Source organism: Hyalella azteca, unplaced genomic scaffold (genome assembly GCF_000764305.2).
Source record: "Hyalella azteca isolate HAZT.00-mixed unplaced genomic scaffold, Hazt_2.0.2 contig2594, whole genome shotgun sequence".
Lineage (NCBI taxonomy): Eukaryota > Metazoa > Arthropoda > Malacostraca > Amphipoda > Hyalellidae > Hyalella > Hyalella azteca.
The window spans coordinates 97,569-118,599 of NW_025932863.1; the positions used below are offsets into that span (position 1 = coordinate 97,569).

A 21,031-nucleotide genomic window follows, 5' to 3' on the forward strand; every position below is an offset into this window, starting at 1 on the left:
AATTACTGAGCAGTGTTCATAATAACCACTTCAGCAACTGCCAACAATGTATGGTCAATGACGCTTAGATTTCGATCTCGTTCATAATTACGCTCACGTCGTGCCTCAGAAAATAACTGATTTTGAATGGAGAATAAATTACATATTTTAAAGACGCTTGACATAAATATTACGTAAATGATAAAACATTTTCAATTTCTGTTCGGGGGTCGACGACCCGGATATAATGTGTATGGATGAGAATGTTTGTACAAATTGCCCGTGACGTGCCTTCGTCACGAGCTCTGCAGTGCTTCTTCTTCTTTTCAAGGTGTCCACGTTGGGTGGACTGAAAGCCACAGGACAGCCACAAGGATGACCGTTGGGCCTGAGAGCTTATGTTAGCTCTGCAGTGCGAAATGCTCTTCTTAATCTCAGTCTAGTAAAAGCCGAGACTCGTTGTTTCATCTAGTGAATTTCATAGCAATTTCACTTGTAGAAAGCTTCGGTGTTCTGAGGCGAAAATAACGACTTTTGTCGAAAGATTTGTGTATAAAAGTTGATTTCAATTATGGACCTTAAAAAGGGCATGCCAATTTTCATTGTTTGAACAACGATGACGATGAATGAATCAGTATCTAGTTTATAGCAGGTCTCTTCCAACAATGATATTAAATTTCTCTGTATGTTTCATCAACTGAGCTATTTAAGTGTATGTTACATCTCCGCATCACAATAGTTTGCTATACGAAATATGAAAGAGTCATCAGGACAGTGCAAAGAGTGAACCAAACAATTAATGTGCACTGTGCAGTTTCTGTATGTCCGCAACATTACAGCCAGGAAATTCGACTTCAGAGATTGCTCGTAAACCGAGTAGAGCAGATAGATATGGTAAAGGAATTCAAATTTTGTGTCACGTTCACAGGAACGTTCAATGGGACTTTTGATTACAATGAAAATGAGGTCAAAAGTGACTACGAAAGTGACGGGAAAGGCGCGGTTATCAGTGACGTGGGTGTGGTGGCTGCTAGGCGTAACCATGGCGTTGGCTGACTGCGCTGGCTGTCTACGCCTGCTGGCTGGCTGGCTTGTCTCGAGCTATCGATTATGGTCGTGATGAAACTTTGCGCGAGTGATGGTGAACTCCAATTTGAAATTTCCACCCGTGAGTGCGAGGGAAAAGGAATAGTAAATTTCATGTCAAAAGATAATTGTCGCGCGTCTCCCGTGCTGTCAGGAGCTCGGCGCTCGCGAGGATCTAATCACGCGAGCCAAGAACCTGTCGTCCTCACTCGCAATGCGATCCCAAGTGTCAACGAACCCCCGTGAGCATTTGATGGACACGTGAGTGTCTGAACGTAGTCACTTAGGAAAATTTTTTTCATGATTACTCGTGAGGGGTTTTATCGACAGTTCCTACTGTTTTACATTAACTGATGAGGACGAACAAACTAGGGATGAGTGAGCAATGTTATTTGATCCACCCGTTGACAATTTCGTTTAATTCATACATGCGTTAGTTAGGTCTAATATCTCGGTCATGGTGCGTAAATTCGTGAAATTAGGTCCTGATACGTTGTAAAGACGTCATGCTATGTTTTGGAGGCGTCATGCTAAGTCTTAAAGATTATTCTCGCCATATTCTCGGACCAGGCAATAAGTCCAGCAGCTATCTCAATCAATCGTCAGCTATGGAAAGATCGGGTTCCAAAGGCCGGATCCCTTGTGAATCAAGTCACGAAAAGTTCAAGAATCGGCAACAGGCCATGGGCCTATTTCTTCAACGCCGACACTTCTATTCCATTCATATTCGAAAAGGATCGACAGCAGCCTTTGTTTGTCGCAGCTTTGGCTGCTTCCGTTGACGCTGATTGTGCTGCTACAAACGTACGTCCGGCACCACAACAGAGCGACGCTTGGAACGTCGTTGAAATAGAACTGTTTCTAGGACTGCGTCTCAGAGAAAGATTTCACGCATGCAAGGGAAAGGAATAGTTTAGAAATGGGAACTCATGAAATGTGGCTCGCCAAACCACGGGACAGAAACGGTCTAAAATAAACCTGGTGCTCGTGGAGGTAACAAATAAGAAATCTTCCACGCATTTCTTGGCAAATTTCTTTCTAATATATGCTCGCTACGCCAACAAAATGATATTTCAGCTGAACTACCTGTATGAAAAAAATAACAGAAAGGTTCGACTCTGTGGAAATTGCCCCGATTTAAAAGTTTGTTTATTGATTTATTTAATTTGCATGTATTAATTAAATTATACGAAATCCATAAGGAGAAGGTGGAAGTCTCTGTGATCTTATTAAAAATTGGCTGATATTGTCGATGATCTTGATCACTTCAGCGAAAGTGCCAAATAAAAATAACTAAGATTATCCACGAAGACAATGAACACTTAAGCTGCGCACGATGGACATAAACATGAAGGGGCGATTGGCATGGCTGAAATAAATCAATTTATTTTAAGGAAAAGTACCAGCTACAGGATTATATTCCAATCACGGGCACATTTTCGGTATGTCATGTCATTTTGAAATTTAAATCATCCCTTGCCAGGGCTGCCACATATCAAACTAAACTTTACAATTGATTAATAAAATTGTGGTATAATCAATTGTAAAATGGTGTTACAATCTGTAAAATGATTTAATTGGTGAATTGTTCGGTCATTAGTTAATAGTTGATCTATTAGGAAGTTTTTAATTTTTCCTTGCGTAATGTAAAGACGGAGCTCCTGAGCTCCAATTAGATGATTACTGTCAAACGTGTTTGTCAGTTGATAAATAATTAGCGTGCGCAGAAATTTTGCCATCAGCAAGGCACTTACAAATGTTAAATTTCAATACTAATTAATAAACTTAACTAACAGCTGATGAACTACAATTTTCTTGACTAGACATTAACGTTCGAAGAAGATCCTAGACAAAGTCTCCGTTCGGCCTCCGTGAGTTGTTAGTGAATATTTTTACCGGGATGAACAAATGATCAATGAATGGTTAATGTAACCGAGCATTCCCTCGTAAAATTGCTACTCCAATGTTTTTTCTTTTCTTACTACAATCTGTTCCTAAGTTCCAAAGCCATCGAATTGTGTATCACAATAGCTTGCAGAGAAGCCTGCGAGAAGAGAGCCAGGGTGAGTTCACCCAATGTTAAGGTATTCGAGGGGAAGATTAATGTCATTCTGAGGTGTCGCAGCCCCAGGCTGCTGCTTGGAATTTTCTCTGCGCCGCCGATGTGATGAATGTGGACGAATCCTCAACACGACCAGTAATGTTACGCGGGCATTGGTGTTAGCCCTAATATAAAATTGGGCAGTGACTCCGTAGGTTATCTCATTTAATATCCCGATCTTACTGATGTCTGTGCTGCCCTAGCACAAAAATATCGTTCACTCATCACATGGGGTCGTACTATCAAAACGTGCTGAAGTATATGTAGCTTCAAATTTCTCGTCCTTGATTGGCGGGTTTTGTTTGAAACCCAAATGTGATTGGCCGACAGTTACAGGCTCTTAATTTTGTCTACAATGCCCCCTTAAAATCTACTCATGCTGGCTGGACATCTTATCTTTGTCAGAAATCACCGATTTTGCCTTGGTGGAGACGCCAATAATCTAAATGAATATTTATGGCATATTAGTTGTTCCGATGTGTTGACTAGATATTTCCTGCTCGACAAAAAACGAATACCTTGACTGCCTGAAGCTCTAAGTCCAAGGCAAAATTTACTAGTAAAATGAGACATGTTTCTTTACACAACAAAGATTGTTCTATAACGTTTTCGCTTCAACAGATTGGTCGTATACATCGAGAGAATATAATTTTGTAAATGTTGAGTTTTTGGGTAACTTACTTCCGGAAGCGCCCGGATTTACCGTCGAAATAGGTAGTAATAAATTTGAATTTAAAAGGATTGCGGCTTATGCCTCGCGCTAATGTAAATCGTTTTTGCAATATAAGAAGGACAAGTCGCATTTATGCGAATTAGGTGAGGTACTCGAGGTTAAAGCCTTCAACTGCACGTGCGAAAAAATAACGCCTTCTCCTAGAGCTGCAGATTTCCTGGCAACGTTAAGCCAACCATAATAAATCTAAGACGTTGATCGAGTCCCTCGTATTTGTAGCCTATCAATCTCCTCAGTTTCTTGATCCTGTTGCTTTGCGAATAAAATATCGTTATAAGAAATTACAGAAAAGAGTTGAAACAGAGCATTGAATTTGCATAAGATGTTCCTGTCTTGCGAAGTAATTTCGTTGAAATGCTTGTGGTTTTTGAAGATCTTTTTAAAATTGCCTAACGATACTTTAATTTAGTTAAGCTCGTCATTCAAGCGTTAATTTTAAAAAAGGGTGGTTAATTAGCTATCATAATTTATGGATTGTTATAACTTTAATTCTGACCTCAGCTTCCGCAAGTTTCATCTTTTCACTGAAGACTTTTCGCCGACACTTTCTATGATTGCTGCTGACTATAGACTAGTATGCATTACAAAGTTTCGAAAAAATTTTTTGAAGAAAAAATTGATTATTTATCGTTTAACAGAGCATCAGAGCTCTCCCGTTTACCATCTTGCTCATAAGGATGATAAAGGATCTTAAGAAACCTAGTGACCATGTGGTAAGGCCGTGATGCGTGGTTGGTGTGCTTCCCGCTGGCGTCGGATGAACGTGAGACTTGCTCCCGAGAGGGGATCTCAAACGTCGTTTCTAGAGCTCATATTTGCTGCCACGAAGCTTTCGTCGCCATGATTCCTTTTTTAATCTAACGGTGGTTCAGGCCTTGAAGGTGACACTGGGTTCCTTCTAGGAGGAAGCTTTTCTGATGATAGTTTGTCACAGATAGGATTTTCTATAGGCACATCAGTTCAATGAAATGTGTAAGTATACTATCAAAATTAGGCATTGATTTTTTAAATACCGAGGTTTACCCATGTTTACAGCTGAGCAGAGAATATTCTCTACTCATGTTGTCCCGTAATTCCAAGGCTTGAATTCCTTAAACGTAATGATATTAAAAATGGTCGTTCTACCGCCTCCTCCAGCAATGTTAGCAATATTATTCCAAAGTTTAAAATAATACCTGAATCGTCAGTGGACGGAACAATATCACACGTTGAAGACAAGACTTATTTTCTTCATAAGCATTCGGCAGAAAATATTCTGGGGGGATGAGAACATCCTCCAGTTTGGTCCAGTTACGTACATGTCTCCAGTTTAGTCAAATGTTACGTATATAATCCTCATGATATTTCACAAACTAATAACAGGAACGACTTGTAACTAATATTGTTTGTAACAATTGCTGATGTTAAAATCCTGATTACTCATCCATTATTAAGAGATGTCGTTTAGAGCATTTGTTTCCATCAGTGGCATCTCTATGCTCTGCAATACTATTTGTCTTGCATTTAGGTATACAACAACATGAAACCGATTTTGGTGGAGGCAAGATGGAGACACAAGTTTTAAGTCGGGTAATGCAGTTCATTTGGCAAAATGCACTAGAAAACGATGCAATACGAACAGAACTTATGCCGCCAAACCAATATTCCAAAGTAAATGATATCTTCCTACCAATGCCATCACATTCAAAATGATACAATATAAGTACCTAAAAAAAGGAGCATTCTTATGCATACATAGGGCATGAAACATGTGCCACCCAAACACCAATATGGGAACATTTTAAGGATTTTAGTCCATGATACACGCTTTTTCATCCCAAGTAATAGCCAAAACGATCATGTGTAGATGTTAGCCTTAAATAATTGACAATACATAGATTTTACCATCTAAAGCCCCCTCACTCAAAACGGACCATCTCTGTGGTCTGGTCTCCGTTAGATTATACTTATACCTAATTTAAATTTCAGTACACACTAGATTTTAAACAGCAATACGCAAGCTACCGAGAGAGCTCGCCTACATAAGGAAACACCAACGCAAAGAACTAACCTACAACAGGCAACTCTCCTACGCTAGGCAACTAACCTACAACAGGCAACTCTCCTACGCTAGGCAACTAACCTACAACAGGCAACTCTCCTACGCTAGGCAACTAACCTACATCAGGCAACTCACCTACGCTAGGCAACTTACCTACGCCAAGTAACTAACCCACAAAAGGCAGCTCACATACGCTAGGAAACTAACCTACGCCAGGCAACTCACCTACGCCAGGCAACTAACCTACATCAGGCAACTCACCTACGCCAGGCAGCGCACCTTCAGAGCATGTGCCCTAAAGCTGAGCTCGTGCGCCGGTGCCACTCCTACCGCCGCCGCTCGCGCCGTGGCGCTGGAGTGCTGCTCTGCGCTCGATGAAACCTGCCTGCCTCTACTAGGATGCGTTAACTTGCCTGCCTCTACCAGCAAGCGTTAACTTGCCTGCCTCTACCAGCATGCGTTAACTTGCCTGCCTCTACCAGCATGCGTTAACTTGCCTGCCTCTACTAGCATGCGTTAACTTGCCTGCCTCTACTAGCATGCGTTAAGTTGACTGCCTCTACTAGCATGCGTTAACTTGCCTGCCTCTATTAGCATGCGTTAAGTTGACTGCCTCTACTAGCATGCGTTAAGTTGACTGCCTCTACTAGCATGCGTTAACTTGCCTGCCTCTATTAGCATGCGTTAAGTTGACTGCCTCTACTAGCATGCGTTAAGTTGACTGCCTCTACTCGTTTGTTACCAAGAGTTTGTAACAAGTGCAAAAAGACACAGTTACGGCGTTGTAATTGAAAGCATTTGAGATTTTACTAATGTGATCAACTGATCATAAGCGAAACGGCATTCATTCCGAACAATTTTATTGATGTAGATGGAATGGGGCTCTGAAAAACATACTGCATTATCGTTCAAATTTCTATTCAATCATATAGCGTTGATTAGAACCTTAGTTTAAATTCTACGAATCTGCGAATCGGAACCAAGTAAAGGTAATTAAGTTCCCTGAGTATATTAGTCGTTAATGCATATTGATATAATCGATGCCAGTGGACGCCATCCAGAGTTGGAAATTTTGGTCGCACAGTGGCTGGTCGTTATTTTATAAGTGTAAATGATAGATACATTCAATCCATTGTTGACAATGAAATTACATATAGAATACAATTTTATAATTTGTACGATTAGAATTAATCATTTGTTTCTTTAGCAAAACTTTTTCCGAACTCCACGTTATTTCCTAAAACTTCGGTAAACAGAAGTTATCAAGGGGAAAAAAGTACGTATTGCATCGTCTATTAATTGTTGTTCCAAATGACTGTCAATTTTAAAACTATTTTGTGACGTGAGGGAACCTATCCTGTGGGTATCTTAGTTTTATCATAAGCGATGTTAGTAATTAATGAGGTGCGAATAAATGCCACTCGCTTATGTTTTTGAATTATAACAATTCAATGTGACCATGGTATCTCTCTTGCTTACACCGAAATGGAGAAGCATAGCATATTTTCAACTATCCAAGACCTCGAGACCAATCTTCCCCAACGCGAGGCTGATATCAGTTGGCAATTTCCTCTATTTCCTGTCTTGCCCAAGTTTAGTAGTCGATCCTATGACTTTGGCTCCAGAAGCTTCATGCTTCAATTTGATACATAACCAGAAGATGTAGCTTAAATTTGCTTCTTCCCCAGATACAGTTGGTTAGTTTGAATTTGTACCCAGAGTAGAGGCCGGATCTTGCGTTTGTGCACGAGTGAAATGCTGAAAGTTTCACCAAGCTAAATTTCTAAAATTCAAAAGCTGTTTCTTAATACCGGTACTCCGAAACCATAAGTTTGTGATTACATTTGTTTTCCGTCCAGATAGTTTTTTTCTGTAAATACTAGTATCTGGAATCAGACATTAAATTTGCGCAACAATCAATTATTGTTGTTAAATATGACTGCTAGTTCAATTTTAATTTTGAAAAGCGTCATTTGCTTCTGAACCATCAATAAACAGCTAGAAATGTACAAGCTGAAAAACCGAGTAATGTAAGCTCCACCCGACAACCAACATAATGCATTCGATATTATTCATCTCGCGTTCTGAAATAGAAAATAACTTCCAACTTTGCATAAAGTTTAAATCCGAGGACTTTAAAGTCTTGAGCCTTCATTTCCTGCAGCTATGAGCTGTTTTTAGAAGGGAAATTTTTCGGTGGATCTCCCACAAGTCTGACGTCACTGAAGTGCCACAGATGTGAAGCATAGCAATGTTTACTGAGTTAGAAGTGTGTGTTCATGGAAGTGTTTATTAATAGATATATGTATGATTGAATTAGGTGGGCGGCTGCTCGACTGCATCAACTAACGAGTTACTTGCAGTCTCGGTTTTGCTCACAGCTTCGATCGACAGGATATTGCATAGCAAATCCGTTATTCGCTCTCTAAAAGTTCGCGAATGTTGTTCTTTTAAGAAATTGGTATTCTTGCATACCGTCCATAGTTCAATTTTATTTTTTTTTGTGTAATGAAGGGTACTTCGAGCGTTTAAAAACTCTCATGTTACTAAAGCCTTAATTTTGAATGGTGAGCAAGCCATCATTGGTGAGCTTTATCATCGTGATATTTGAATTTAGTCAGAACTGAACTAAAATATCGCGGAAGAGACTTAGGAAACGTAGAAAAACTCAGAAGCCCACAATTGACCCGCATCGTATCTCTCTAATTTAGAAGGATGTCTTTTTATAGCATGCTACTGCGGAACTAAAGATACTCGTCCGGACCCTAAAGCGAGCATCGTTTTATGGAGCTCCCGTGCCTACAAAACAAGCTCGGCTCTTTGCTTGGCCAGAGAAAATCTTTGAAGTGGCCTTTTATTGCAGACAACTTTGTACACGATGTTTTTAAATAATTATGTGAAATCTTGGTTTAATGGTGAAATTTGTTGATGGCAATGAATTATATTGATTTTTTTAAAAAACTTTTCTAGCAACCTTAATAAATAAAATCCATTGTGCACTTCTCAGGTGATGTAAATTCAAAGTTTTATTTTCTCGCAGTTTTTTTTTTATAGTTGGGGTTAAGACTTGTGGCGACAAATGCGCCCACCATTTTCTCGCAGTTACTGCTTCTAACGTAAATATAAATTTGTGGAATTAATTTACCATTGAAAAATATATGGTTTGAAAAATTTTGTCATTATGATGTATCAAAGGTGATGCATGCGAATATACGTTCCTACAGCTTATAAAGAAGCCATTCAACTCGCTATAGCGAGAGTTCCATATAGCAGGAGCTAGCGGTTGCATCTAACGGTCCGTGGGAGCGATCCTGGTAAGATCTAGTGCTGCTTTTATTGAGGAATATAAATCAATACTTGGACACTCCTCTCCTCTCTCCAGACAGCTGCGACAATAGACCATGGATCAGCCACACTCTCGACACAATGCGGCGCTTCAATAGAATAATGAACACTGAGCCGCGGCGCCTGTTGCAGCGCTTAGTCGCTTACTGAAGTCGTGTCTATATATTGGCCGTAGGAAATTGAGGTCGTTTAGTAACCTGTTAAAGTTTGATGTTCAAAATTTCCTTACTTTCCAGATTTCTTCACTAGAGAAAGAAGTTCCTCCGTCTTTGGAGCGTTAAGGCAGCGTTTAAATAATTACAATATCTCGTTTCATTTTTTTCCATTGAAGTTTTACTTCTAAAGGCATCTTTAAATTTACTTATTATTTTCCTTTTTGAAGTATCATCTTAATGTCCCGCATGGAAGTAATTTGAAAATTCTTGTAAATAGGAAGTTGGATATGGACCTAGTTGTGAAATTGTGGCCACATTTTGCGATTTTTTTCGAATTGCATTTACTCCTGATTTTCGAGTTCCTTCTGAATGAGGGAAGTTGACTGTTACCAGTTCTACACGACCGAGTCCACCAAGCCTCAGTCTCTCTATAATGTCTATTTCCGAGTTAATTTGTGCTTGCGTGTCTAGTTTTACTCATCTTAACTTTTTTTTCCTCAAATGTTATTTATGTCGCTGATCGTAATTAAAACTCGAACTATATTTTTCAAGGAAGATCTTTCAAATTTTCCCGAAAAATATCGTTGTGTTTCGTGATTGGGAATTGATAACATTTAAGCACGAAACAGAATTTCATGCGTTCACAATTTTTGAGCTTAGCCTTAACTCATTTATTATATTATTGCGTTTGTGAATTCTCACGCGTGATTTTCTGCTTGCCTGAAAAATCAGTGAAATTTGCGGAGAATCACAACGACTGTAATGCAGCCCTCTTAAATATTAGCGTCCATACACGAAACATATTTTCTGCGCATATGTATAAGCTATCGTCTATTCGTATAATATACACGATCTCTACATCCAGAAGCGTAGAAGTTTGCAGTCTCCAATTCGCTCTATATTCAGTTTCATGGATAGTTACTCCAGATCGTACTTAAACAATGGTGCTTGGTAAATCCGTAGACAACATTTAAATTCTTAAAAACAGCTATTTTACGGTTGACTCCTCCATGTTTGTTATCAAACAATTTCTTATTTATCGATTCGGGAAATTGTTCATGAGTATTGTAATTTGCTAAGGTGTAAATGTATGAATTTTGCTATGTAAACTCACATGCATGTACATCGATAGACCGTACAGAAGGTCAAAAAGCGCTACTAATAAAAAGGAAATTGATATACATCATGTAGATGTCACACCTCAGCCAATTGTAAGCTCGTAATTCTGAATGCCTCCATATGTCAGCTAAATGGAATATAACTTAGCCTGACTACCTGCGGTGTTCCGCAACGTGCTGCTCCGTGAGACGTTTGAACTCAGCTTTTAGTGCTCATGGAGATACTTTGTAGTAAAAAAATGTCCTTTTAATTACGGTATTATTTGAATTTTCGCGCCGTCTGATCGTTTATGGTCGTTCCATGTTCCCCTCCGACGCCATGTAGCTGGCACCGAGTGACTCATTCAAGAGTCCCTGGACCGGCTCGCCGGCATGACTCAGCCTCGTGCCTGCTGCAGGATTATCGAGCGACATGTCAGGTGCACTCGACGCTCTCATTCCCAGTTGATCTTATAAGCTTTCCGTCACAACCCAGGCATCAATAGCTCGCTTCACGTTCGACCGCTCACTGCAGAATTAGAGCACACAATTTTTGAATGAAAATGCCAGGGAACCTGCTGAGTTTGTTGTAAATGTGAATGAATCCGTGACTGTGATAAAGTTTTCCACTTAAAATTTCTAAAAAATGATATCAATAAATATTTTTTATTGCGTTTGAAACGCATTGGATTGGATTGGAAGTATTGATCGGAAACTGGAACAGTTTCGATTAGAAACTGTGAAGAAATAAGGACATTCATTCACGCCTGAAAATCAATTTCGGCGTTTAAGGAACAATTCAGATATCTGCTAAAAATAATAAGAGCGAATTTTACGTTATTCCCTTTCAATAAATTTGATCAAATGTTTCCCTTAACTCTTTTACACTTACTGAGCAGGAATTTTCAGTCTTGAAACCACGAAAATAAGCTGATTATTGTTCACATCTGATCATTGTTCATATCTGGTTTCTGACTGTTAAGTTATCATCTACTTCTCCTCCCCAAAACTCTTTTCCTTTTGTAAATTTTCCTAATTCATACAACACATTCATTGAAATTGAAATAGGAGGCAAGTTATCAAAAGTTATCTGGAGCATTATATTGACTCTGTCCGCGCAGCTTTACAAAGTCACACTTCTTTCAATGCGCGAAATCATGCTGTAGATATTCTTTTTTAGTTACATATACAATACGAATTTTCCTAAAGAATTACTGCTACATCAATTTATCTTTTCAATTAAGTAGTGTATTATTGCGTGAGTTATAAGAACTGTCCATATTGATGTCACCATCACAACCTATTATTTTCGGCCAATTAACAAGCACTGTTGACAGGGCAAAGTTGGCTCACTTGCTAAATTAGTGAACACGGCAGCGCTATTTCCGGAGGGCAGTGGATATTTTCCTTGACAGGATAAGCCTTTTTAGTCCTATTTTTTACTGCATTTATCCTGTTATCAAACGGCCTATAAAGATTAAATCTACTGCAAGTATGGCAACTTAAAAAAAATGAAGCAAAGTAAACCTCCGATGGGTGCATTTGCGGAGTAAAAAATAGTTTGTCAAAAATCATTCGCTTTGAATTTCATTTTACCTATAACTAATCTCCGAATTTCGGCGCCAGTGTTTAAAATGGAGAAATACGATTTTGTCTTAAAAAGAGGCCAATATTACGTAGCGACATAACTCTTTGCACCATAACTTGGTAATTAATCGAGCAGATTCTTATCGGCTGATTCTTGAGATTAATCGGCTCAACACGGTCCAAATAAGAAAAATTTGACATCTCTTCTCCAAAATTAAGCGCCGTTCTTGGACACTTGGCAGTAGTCTTCGATGGACCAAAAGTTGTTCCTAAGTACTCGAGAAATTTGTTGAACTTCCAACATTTACCTCTCCATTACTAACTTCGGCCGCTTCGCTGCGCATCGGGCCGTAGCATTGCAGGCAGCCTGGCTCAGCTTGTTAAGGAAGTTCTGTGTCAGGAATTGTAGGAGTCGAGGGACATGACGCGTTTCTTGATGCCTTATTGCTAGAAAAAAATAATCTTGGGGAATGAAGGAAGGCACTGAAATCGCCCACCAGATCAGTTTATGTTGAAAATACACCAAATAAATGCATATTTATATCATTTGAAATCTGATACAGCGTTTTCATAATATATCATTCCAGTAAAAATGTGTGTTCGCTCGGAATAACTGGATTGAGCGATGCATACCTCGTGCTGCTGCTTATGTGTTGGAAATTGGCGCTGGCGTTAACTAAGGCCCCGTGCTAGTCAAATCGTATTAGCGCTGCAGCGCCATATTGAATATTGATGTTGATGCACTTTTGTATCGAACCGACGCAATACTAAAGCAGTGCCAACACCTCGACCTCAGCGATACAGAGCGCTCGGCCTGCTTGCACATATAACTCGGTACCGTTTAGTGTGACCGTGACTTGAATACGACCGCCTCGTTTATTCTATTGCAAAAAAACGTCCCTCCGGTGCCTTTATACTCAAAGTATAATGTTATGTGCAATTTAGGCTCACGCATAACATCTAGTTTGGAAAACACAGGACATTTTACCGTCTAATCATATGTTACAATAATGAATGCAACATTGCATGAATTTCATAACGGAATCACTGTAAATGTACATAACTTTACACCTTCTAACACAGGTCTTAGTATAATGTCCTGTACATGGCTTAAATTGTTGCATTGGGCGAACGAGGTTCTCATATTTTCCTATTAATTTTCATCCACGATGTTCTGCTTTGTGGAATTCATTGAAGTTACATAAGTCTTTTCATCATTGAGTTATGAGTTATACAATAAAAATACAATTTCAAGTTTACTCAAAAATTTCCCAAAGTTTTGTAGTTTTCATAACTTCTCAGTGGTTGTAGGAACGAAATAATTGATGATGAATAAAGTAAAATTTTGTTTTTAGAGACTCTTGTGAAGGTACTTACTCGCATTTGTCCAATAGACCATGGATCGCACGCCTTATTCCACCCAAATCAAATTAAATTCTTTGATTAATCCTAATAGCAACCCACTTCTATCCTCATTTCGTAGTATCATATTTTGTTCAACTTTAAATATGATAACTATGAAAATATTCCCAACTTTGAAAATTATTCTAATAAAATGCTAATAGCTTCAAATTATAGAGATATTGACAATGAACTAAGTTCCAGAATACGTGAAATAACAAATGGGGGCAAACTCACTTAACACGTTGAGTGCGCCACGATCCACCGGTGGGTTGTAGGGTTTTTTTTCCGACAAATTTCGCAACTTAGTTTTTTTCAATTGAGTTTATCGACAAAAATTTATGATGGCAGGACTACCTCATTAAATATTAAAATGTACGGAAAACCGAAAATCTAATTTTTGCACCGGAACATACAAATTTACTCTTGTATTAGGAATTACGGGGTTTATTATCCGTGGACTTTGCTGTTTTTAGGCCATCTGGCCGTGCTGGTGGGCCGTGGTTAACGTATTATTCCTGGTGTCTTGATGGAGGTTTCCGTATATGGCTGGTGCATGGACACTGACAGGGCACGAATTGTTCCCTCATTGTTTCGATGAGCAGGTACATACATCATACGGCAGCTCCATGTACGGGACCCGAATTATTGTTCCGCTATATTTTGATGAAGAGGTTCATACGACAACTGAAGGAACAGGACACGAAAAAGACCCTGCAACACAAAAGAAAGAAACAGGACACAAAAGGAACAGGACACGAAAAAGATCCTGTACCACAAATTGTTCCCTCATGTTTGGACTGAGAGGTTCATACAGCAACTGGAGAAACAGGATAAGAATTGTTCCCTCATGTTTTGATGGCGAAGCTTATACGGCAAATGCATGTACAAGACGCGAATAATTGTTACCTCATGTTTTGATAAAGTGGTTCATACGCAAACTGCATGGACAGAACACGAATTTTTCCCTCATGTTTTGACTGAGAGGTTCGTACGGCTGGTGCGTGGTTGTCTCCTAAACGGTTTTCCCTCTCATAGCATTCGAGTAATCGCTGCAGCCCAAATGGCGTCATTTTACGCTGCGTTAGTTCGAGCCATTGTCGGGAGTTGCTTTCACGTCGCAACGCGTTTGCTTTGCCGCGCAATATCTTCGTATTTTCATCCATTTGTCCATTCAAGTCTTTACCAAAATAGTGTTGGTTTAATCTTTGGGTAATTTACTCATGTTTTCTTTCTTTCTTCTTAAGAAATGTGTTTGTCTTTATATAGCAGCGCACAAACGTGTCCACCCCCGTTGAGTTTGTTTCTTGGTCAACCACGATAATATTATACTGTTTCGTCCACATGGGAAATTTTGGCTCACATTTTTCATCGGAATTTTGGTTGAAACAAAGAAACCATTGTTCGAACGTCAAATTTGTCGCAGATTCCTGACTTATACACGCATTATATGCAGCACGATGCCCATTGCATGAATTTTTGCTCACGTTACCTCATCTATATATATTGGGTATTGAAATAATATCATCATTTTTTAGACCAACATGATGGTAAGCCTGCAGGAAAGGCTTAATTGACATCTTGAAAACTTTCCTGCTATCTTTTTTCCTAACCAATTTCTCTTCGTTAGCCAACAATTCCCTTCAGCTCTAAAATTATCATTTTCTCTGGGAAGTTCCGTAAGTCTTTTAACTCATTTCTTCCGAGTTGCTGATCGAATTAATGGAAATTTGCAACCCCGAAAGTTCAGACTTAAAGACCCTGCTGCCTAGCTTATGGTGCGACGAACTTCAAGATATTGAACTTATTCGCTGAATATGCCATGAATGTTGTTTTATCTTATCAAACACTCTTCTTCAATGCTGATTTTGAGCCAATACTTGATTGTTACATATATGCTCGTATGACATAATTTACTTTCAGTCTACTTATTAAAATATTACGTAGTCACTGTGTAACGCAGTGGCAGCAATTCCCACATGCACTAGGAGAATGCGGAACATATCGAATTCATCATAAACTAAAGTAGCATCACTGAACACACGACAAAAACCGCATGCAGACATGCCATTAGTGTAATGCCGTTCAAGACACTAGCCTCGACAACAACACAGTTCCGTATTTTTGGACTGTGCCATTTTTCTCGGCACTAATCCAATTCGAGTGTCGAGTCGCTCTAGCTCTCCTGAAGCCAATATCGGACACCGCATCACTATATTTCCGACCGTTAGTGTTATCGTCCTTTGCACTCGTCGAGGACGGCCAAGTTATTTCTGTGGACTCTAAATAAACTTCCTAGAAGTCACTGTACCAGAAAAAGAAACCAGTAATTCATATTTCTGACCCTACTTCGCCCTACCAATTTTGTGTTCTCAGCCACGAGCAAATGCGAGCAGAAACTGCACCATCCAATCTTTTACTGTCGGATTTAGAACCAACACGCAATCCTAAAGTTGAGAACTGAGTTCAACAATTCTTGTTTTTAGATTTTGAATCGAATTTTATTAAATATTTGTAAATATTATTAAATATTAAATAAATATTCCACCATACCTGAAATAATTCCCAGGTAATGTTCTGAATCGATAATTGAGTAATGTAGATAAGCCCACAATCTCCTCTTATATATGTATCCATGTAAAAGGCTTTAAACACACAAGCTTTCTGAAACAGATGACTAAATTCAAAATTTTGTCTTACATTTCTGATGTTAATTTTTTTGTCAAGTATAATAACTTATATCTAATTTATTTTAACGGGTTCTTCGCTCTAATTAAGAATCCTTTGTGAGTGAGGGTCGTACATGTTGGTCGGGAGAAACCTTTGCATGAGCGATAATGTGCTTAAAAGTACTCTGCACAGACGGCTCCAGATTTTAGTCCTAACTTTATGTACTGGAATTCGGCTCGAATTATCACTCATTATTCTGGCCGTCGTGTTAAATTATGGGCTGCCCGTATAAGAAAAATTCTGGAATTCAGAGAAATTTGCCTCGATTTGTTTCGTGGTATTTAGTAAAGTAATTGCTTGACAGAACTTTCTCGTTCTATCAATCTTCGAGTTGCTTCATTACATGCACAACTATTTGCGCTAAGATGCTAAGTTATTATCTGCCCAACGAATATTTATTTGCTAAACCCGTAGTAATGCTTGAACATATTATTCGTTGATATACATGTAGATTTGAATTTAATTTAATTCTCAAGTCAATATAATTGTAAAACTTACATTTATTTATGTATTTATTTACTTTTTGTAAGGATAATTTGCATACAAATTATTGTAATCTGCATGTACATGTTAATTTACAAAATTCTAACACCGAATATACTATAATTTGACAACATTCGTTTAATCAAAGGATGTAGGTCTAGTGTCTCGTAAAAAGTAATCGTATATTATTAATATTTTATTGTTCAATAAAACATTTCTTGCACTTATTAACACATTATTATCGGTTACAGCGGGCAAAGAGTGCCCCGTGATAGCGATACCCGCGAGGTCACCGACGCCCGCGCCGGACAACACCACAGATGAGCTGGTGGGTGTGAGCTCGTCCACTCCAGCACCGGTCTTGTCCTGTCCTGGCATTGACGATCCCGCGAACTTCACCGAGTGCTGCTACGAGTACGACGATGACCAGGAGGATCAGGAGGATGGAGAGGGAAGTGCTGATGGTGGAAGTGGTGCTTTCCTCGATGCCGTGAAGAAAGTCACCGATGATGACGATGATGGACCAAAAGTCAGAAAACCTCGATGCTGTGCACCCAAGATCGAGCAGAGCTTCCTCGACTGGCTGCTCGGCCTTGATGACCGGTGAGCACTGCATGCATTATGTTATATTTTTTTCATTGCTTGAAACGCGTTTTGGTATCCCGGTTAGGCGTAGACTTGTTTTCCGGCTAACATTTCGGTTGAATGGGTTAATGATATTTCAATAAATCTATAAAAATACTTTTTATAACGTGCACCTGAGTTTGAAAATTAAATTGGTTACTCATTAATAAGAAAAAACATTTCAATTTGGGATCCCAATTGAGTTGCATTAATTCATTGTTTTGTAGTTTATAGGAGCTAAAAATGCTTTCTACCTTGTTTCGTTGCTAACGGACTATCAAAATATAATCATCTTGGGTTTGTATGGAAACATTTCTCAATATAACAAGGATTACTTGTACATCAAATACTCCAATACATTTTCTCGTATTCATACATCGCTAAGTTGTGTAATTATTTTACGTTGTAATTATCACCTGGACATGCAGTTGCTGTTCATTATCTTGTGATTTATATGCTAAAGAATTCTAATGCTCCTGAACAATTAATGTCTTGGCTATCACACGAAGCACACAAACGTCGAGCTTATATATCATGTATAAATTAACAGTACGTTTAACAGACAAACAAATCGACAAAAATCTAAGTGTATCTAAAATAAAATTGTTTCATTTGTTTCTTTCTACTATTTCGCCATTATATCGATATTTTTCGGTCGCCTCAATGCACTTGCCTCGTCGTTTTGCCATTTATTTTTATGTGTGCCTCGGTTTCTCAACCTATACACGTATAAACATTATTGCTTATTCTTCACTCTAAATTTTACAGGAGCATTGTTCTATATTCTTAATACCTAATGCTTTTCACTTGCTTTTTATTCACTGTATTCTTAAACATGAGCTTTGTTCTATATTTTTAATGCCCAATGCTTTCCACTGAAAGATTTGGTGTGTTTTTATTCTTAACCGGAATAGGCTTGAAGAAAAGGTCTCCGGACACCTATATACTTAGCAACATATTTATTATATTGGTTTTCCTCTAATCACTCTAATGAAAATACTTACCTAATACTTTTCTCAAATTATCTTATCTATGCAAAAATATAACATGCACCAGCTTTTGGAATGCTGCGCTTGTATATATTTTATTTCCGACTCATATTCGCGTGGCTGATTCCTTTACTTAGTGGGAAGTGGCCCGGTTCTTTACGCTTCGTGTGACTGTCATCACTGTGAAAGTGGTTATCATATAACTGTTATTATATCGTCACCTTCACATTCTGTCACTAACCGTCTCTGCCGTAACGTGTTCAGTATTTGCAGAGTGGCGATGATCGTGGCACTGAGTGTGACAGGCACGCTGCTGCTCTTCACTATCATCTTCATCGTGTGCTGCTTCTGGTCCAAGTGTCCGCTCTACTACACATGTCGTGTCAAGTACGACAAGGACGACATCATCGCGACTGGTGGGTAGTGAACGCAGCTTCTAATAACAAAAAGATCCCCTTGAGCGGCGGGTAATAAATAACAAAATGTTTGAATGTGGGATGAAAACCACAGCTATCGATGAGTGGCGGACACTGCATGCTGCTGTTCCCAGTGATGAATGTGATCAAGGCCAGTGGGTACTGAATAACTGTTCGGTAGTGTGACATTTCGATATAAATATAAAGGCAATGAAAAGTCAACAATTTTAAGAAAAAATCGCAACTAGTCGTCCATACATTATGATTTTATGAATTTTAATGAAAAATCGTTGAGATTCATGCATAATACAAATTTATTCCGTTAATTAAGATACAACAACGTTATTAGCTTGAAGCGCGAAAGAGGAGTTTCGATCTTGTTAATTATAATCAAAGGCTAAATATAACTAATGACTCGTCGAATAACGACCACATGATTCATCTAATCATGGAAAAATGATTATAATTATCAGATGATTTAGCTAATCATGACCAAATTGTATAATCGCGGTTGATGGGTACACTTATTGTCAGTATGTGGTATACTCACTCTCCTAACTCCATCATTCATCAAGTATCAATGTGATATTAACAAACAATAACAAACTGTTCTGATTGGCCAACAAGATAACGTTATGAAGTTAGTGGAACGTCTGAAGTGAAAAGCGAATTTGGAGTACTTCAAAAAAGTTATTTTTGTTTATTTTTGAACATGTACCAATACTCTTACGTGGGTTAATTTTTCTATTTGTTTAAAAAAATCTAAACAATGCATACTTTTCAATATCCTCTCTGTATAATGTTTCTAGCACCATTAGCAATATACTGACCAAATATTATAAAAAATCTCGCACTTTAACTTGAGATATGAAGAAAATTGCAATGTATCCAATAATTTTGCGAGCCACTGTGTATGGTTGGACGGGACATTTTTATGTAGCCAGGTGAACGAATTTTACAGGAGCATTGTTCTATATTCTTAATACCTAATGCTTTTCACTTGCTTTTTATTCACTGTATTCTTAAACATGAGCTTTGTTCTATATTTTTAATGCCCAATGCTTTCCACTGAAAGATTTGGTGTGTTTTTATTCTTAACCGGAATAGGCTTGAAGAAAAGGTCTCCGGACACCTATATACTTAGCAACATATTTATTATATTGGTTTTCCTCTAATCACTCTAATGAAAATACTTACCTAATACTTTTCTCAAATTATCTTATCTATGCAAAAATATAACATGCACCAGCTTTTGGAATGCTGCGCTTGTATATATTTTATTTCCGACTCATATTCGCGTGGCTGATTCCTTTACTTAGTGGGAAGTGGCCCGGTTCTTTACGCTTCGTGTGACTGTCATCACTGTGAAAGTGGTTATCATATAACTGTTATTATATCGTCACCTTCACATTCTGTCACTAACCGTCTCTGCCGTAACGTGTTCAGTATTTGCAGAGTGGCGATGATCGTGGCACTGAGTGTGACAGGCACGCTGCTGCTCTTCACTATCATCTTCATCGTGTGCTGCTTCTGGTCCAAGTGTCCGCTCTACTACACATGTCGTGTCAAGTACGACAAGGACGACATCATCGCGACTGGTGGGTAGTGAACGCAGCTTCTAATAACAAAAAGATCCCCTTGAGCGGCGGGTAATAAATAACAAAATGTTTGAATGTGGGATGAAAACCACAGCTATCGATGAGTGGCGGACACTGCATGCTGCTGTTCCCAGTGATGAATGTGATCAAGGCCAGTGGGTACTGAATAACTGTTCGGTAGTGTGACATTTCGATATAAATATAAATGCAATGAAAAGTCAACAATTTTAGGAAAAAATCGCAGCTAGTCGTCCATAAATTTTGATTATATGAATTTTGATGAAAAATCGTTGAGATTTATGCATAAAAAAATGTATTCCGTTGATTAAGATACAACAACGTTATCAGCTGGGAGTGCAACGAGGAGCTTCGATCTTGTTAATTATGATCGCAGGTTAATTATAACTATTGACTCGTCGAATCATGACCACATGATTCATCTAATGATGAAAAATTATCATAATTATCAAATGATTTAGCTAATCATGACCAAATTATTATCGCAGTTGATGGGTGCATTTATTGTCAGTAGTGGTGCTCACTCTCTTAACTCCATCAAGTATCAATGTGATATTAATTACACTCCAAAATTATTCTCTCAAAATGTATAATAAAACAATTCTAATTTTTTTCAATTTGTTGGAAACACTTGTAAAATTAACTTGA

The 21,031-nt window shown here is 38.5% G+C and overlaps 1 protein-coding gene across 1 annotated transcript in view; it reads left to right on the forward strand.

The window, feature by feature from the left end:
* LOC108665264 overlaps positions 1 to 21,031 on the forward strand; it is a gene marked incomplete at its 3' end in the record, with an annotated part of 30,277 nt that overhangs the window by 5,033 nt on the left and 4,213 nt on the right. The window contains exons 3-4 of the mRNA XM_018152000.2: positions 16,990 to 17,341; positions 18,616 to 18,767. Of these exons, the coding sequence (XP_018007489.2) occupies positions 16,990 to 17,341; positions 18,616 to 18,767 (504 nt within the window). The remainder of the gene's footprint in view (positions 1 to 16,989; positions 17,342 to 18,615; positions 18,768 to 21,031) is intronic.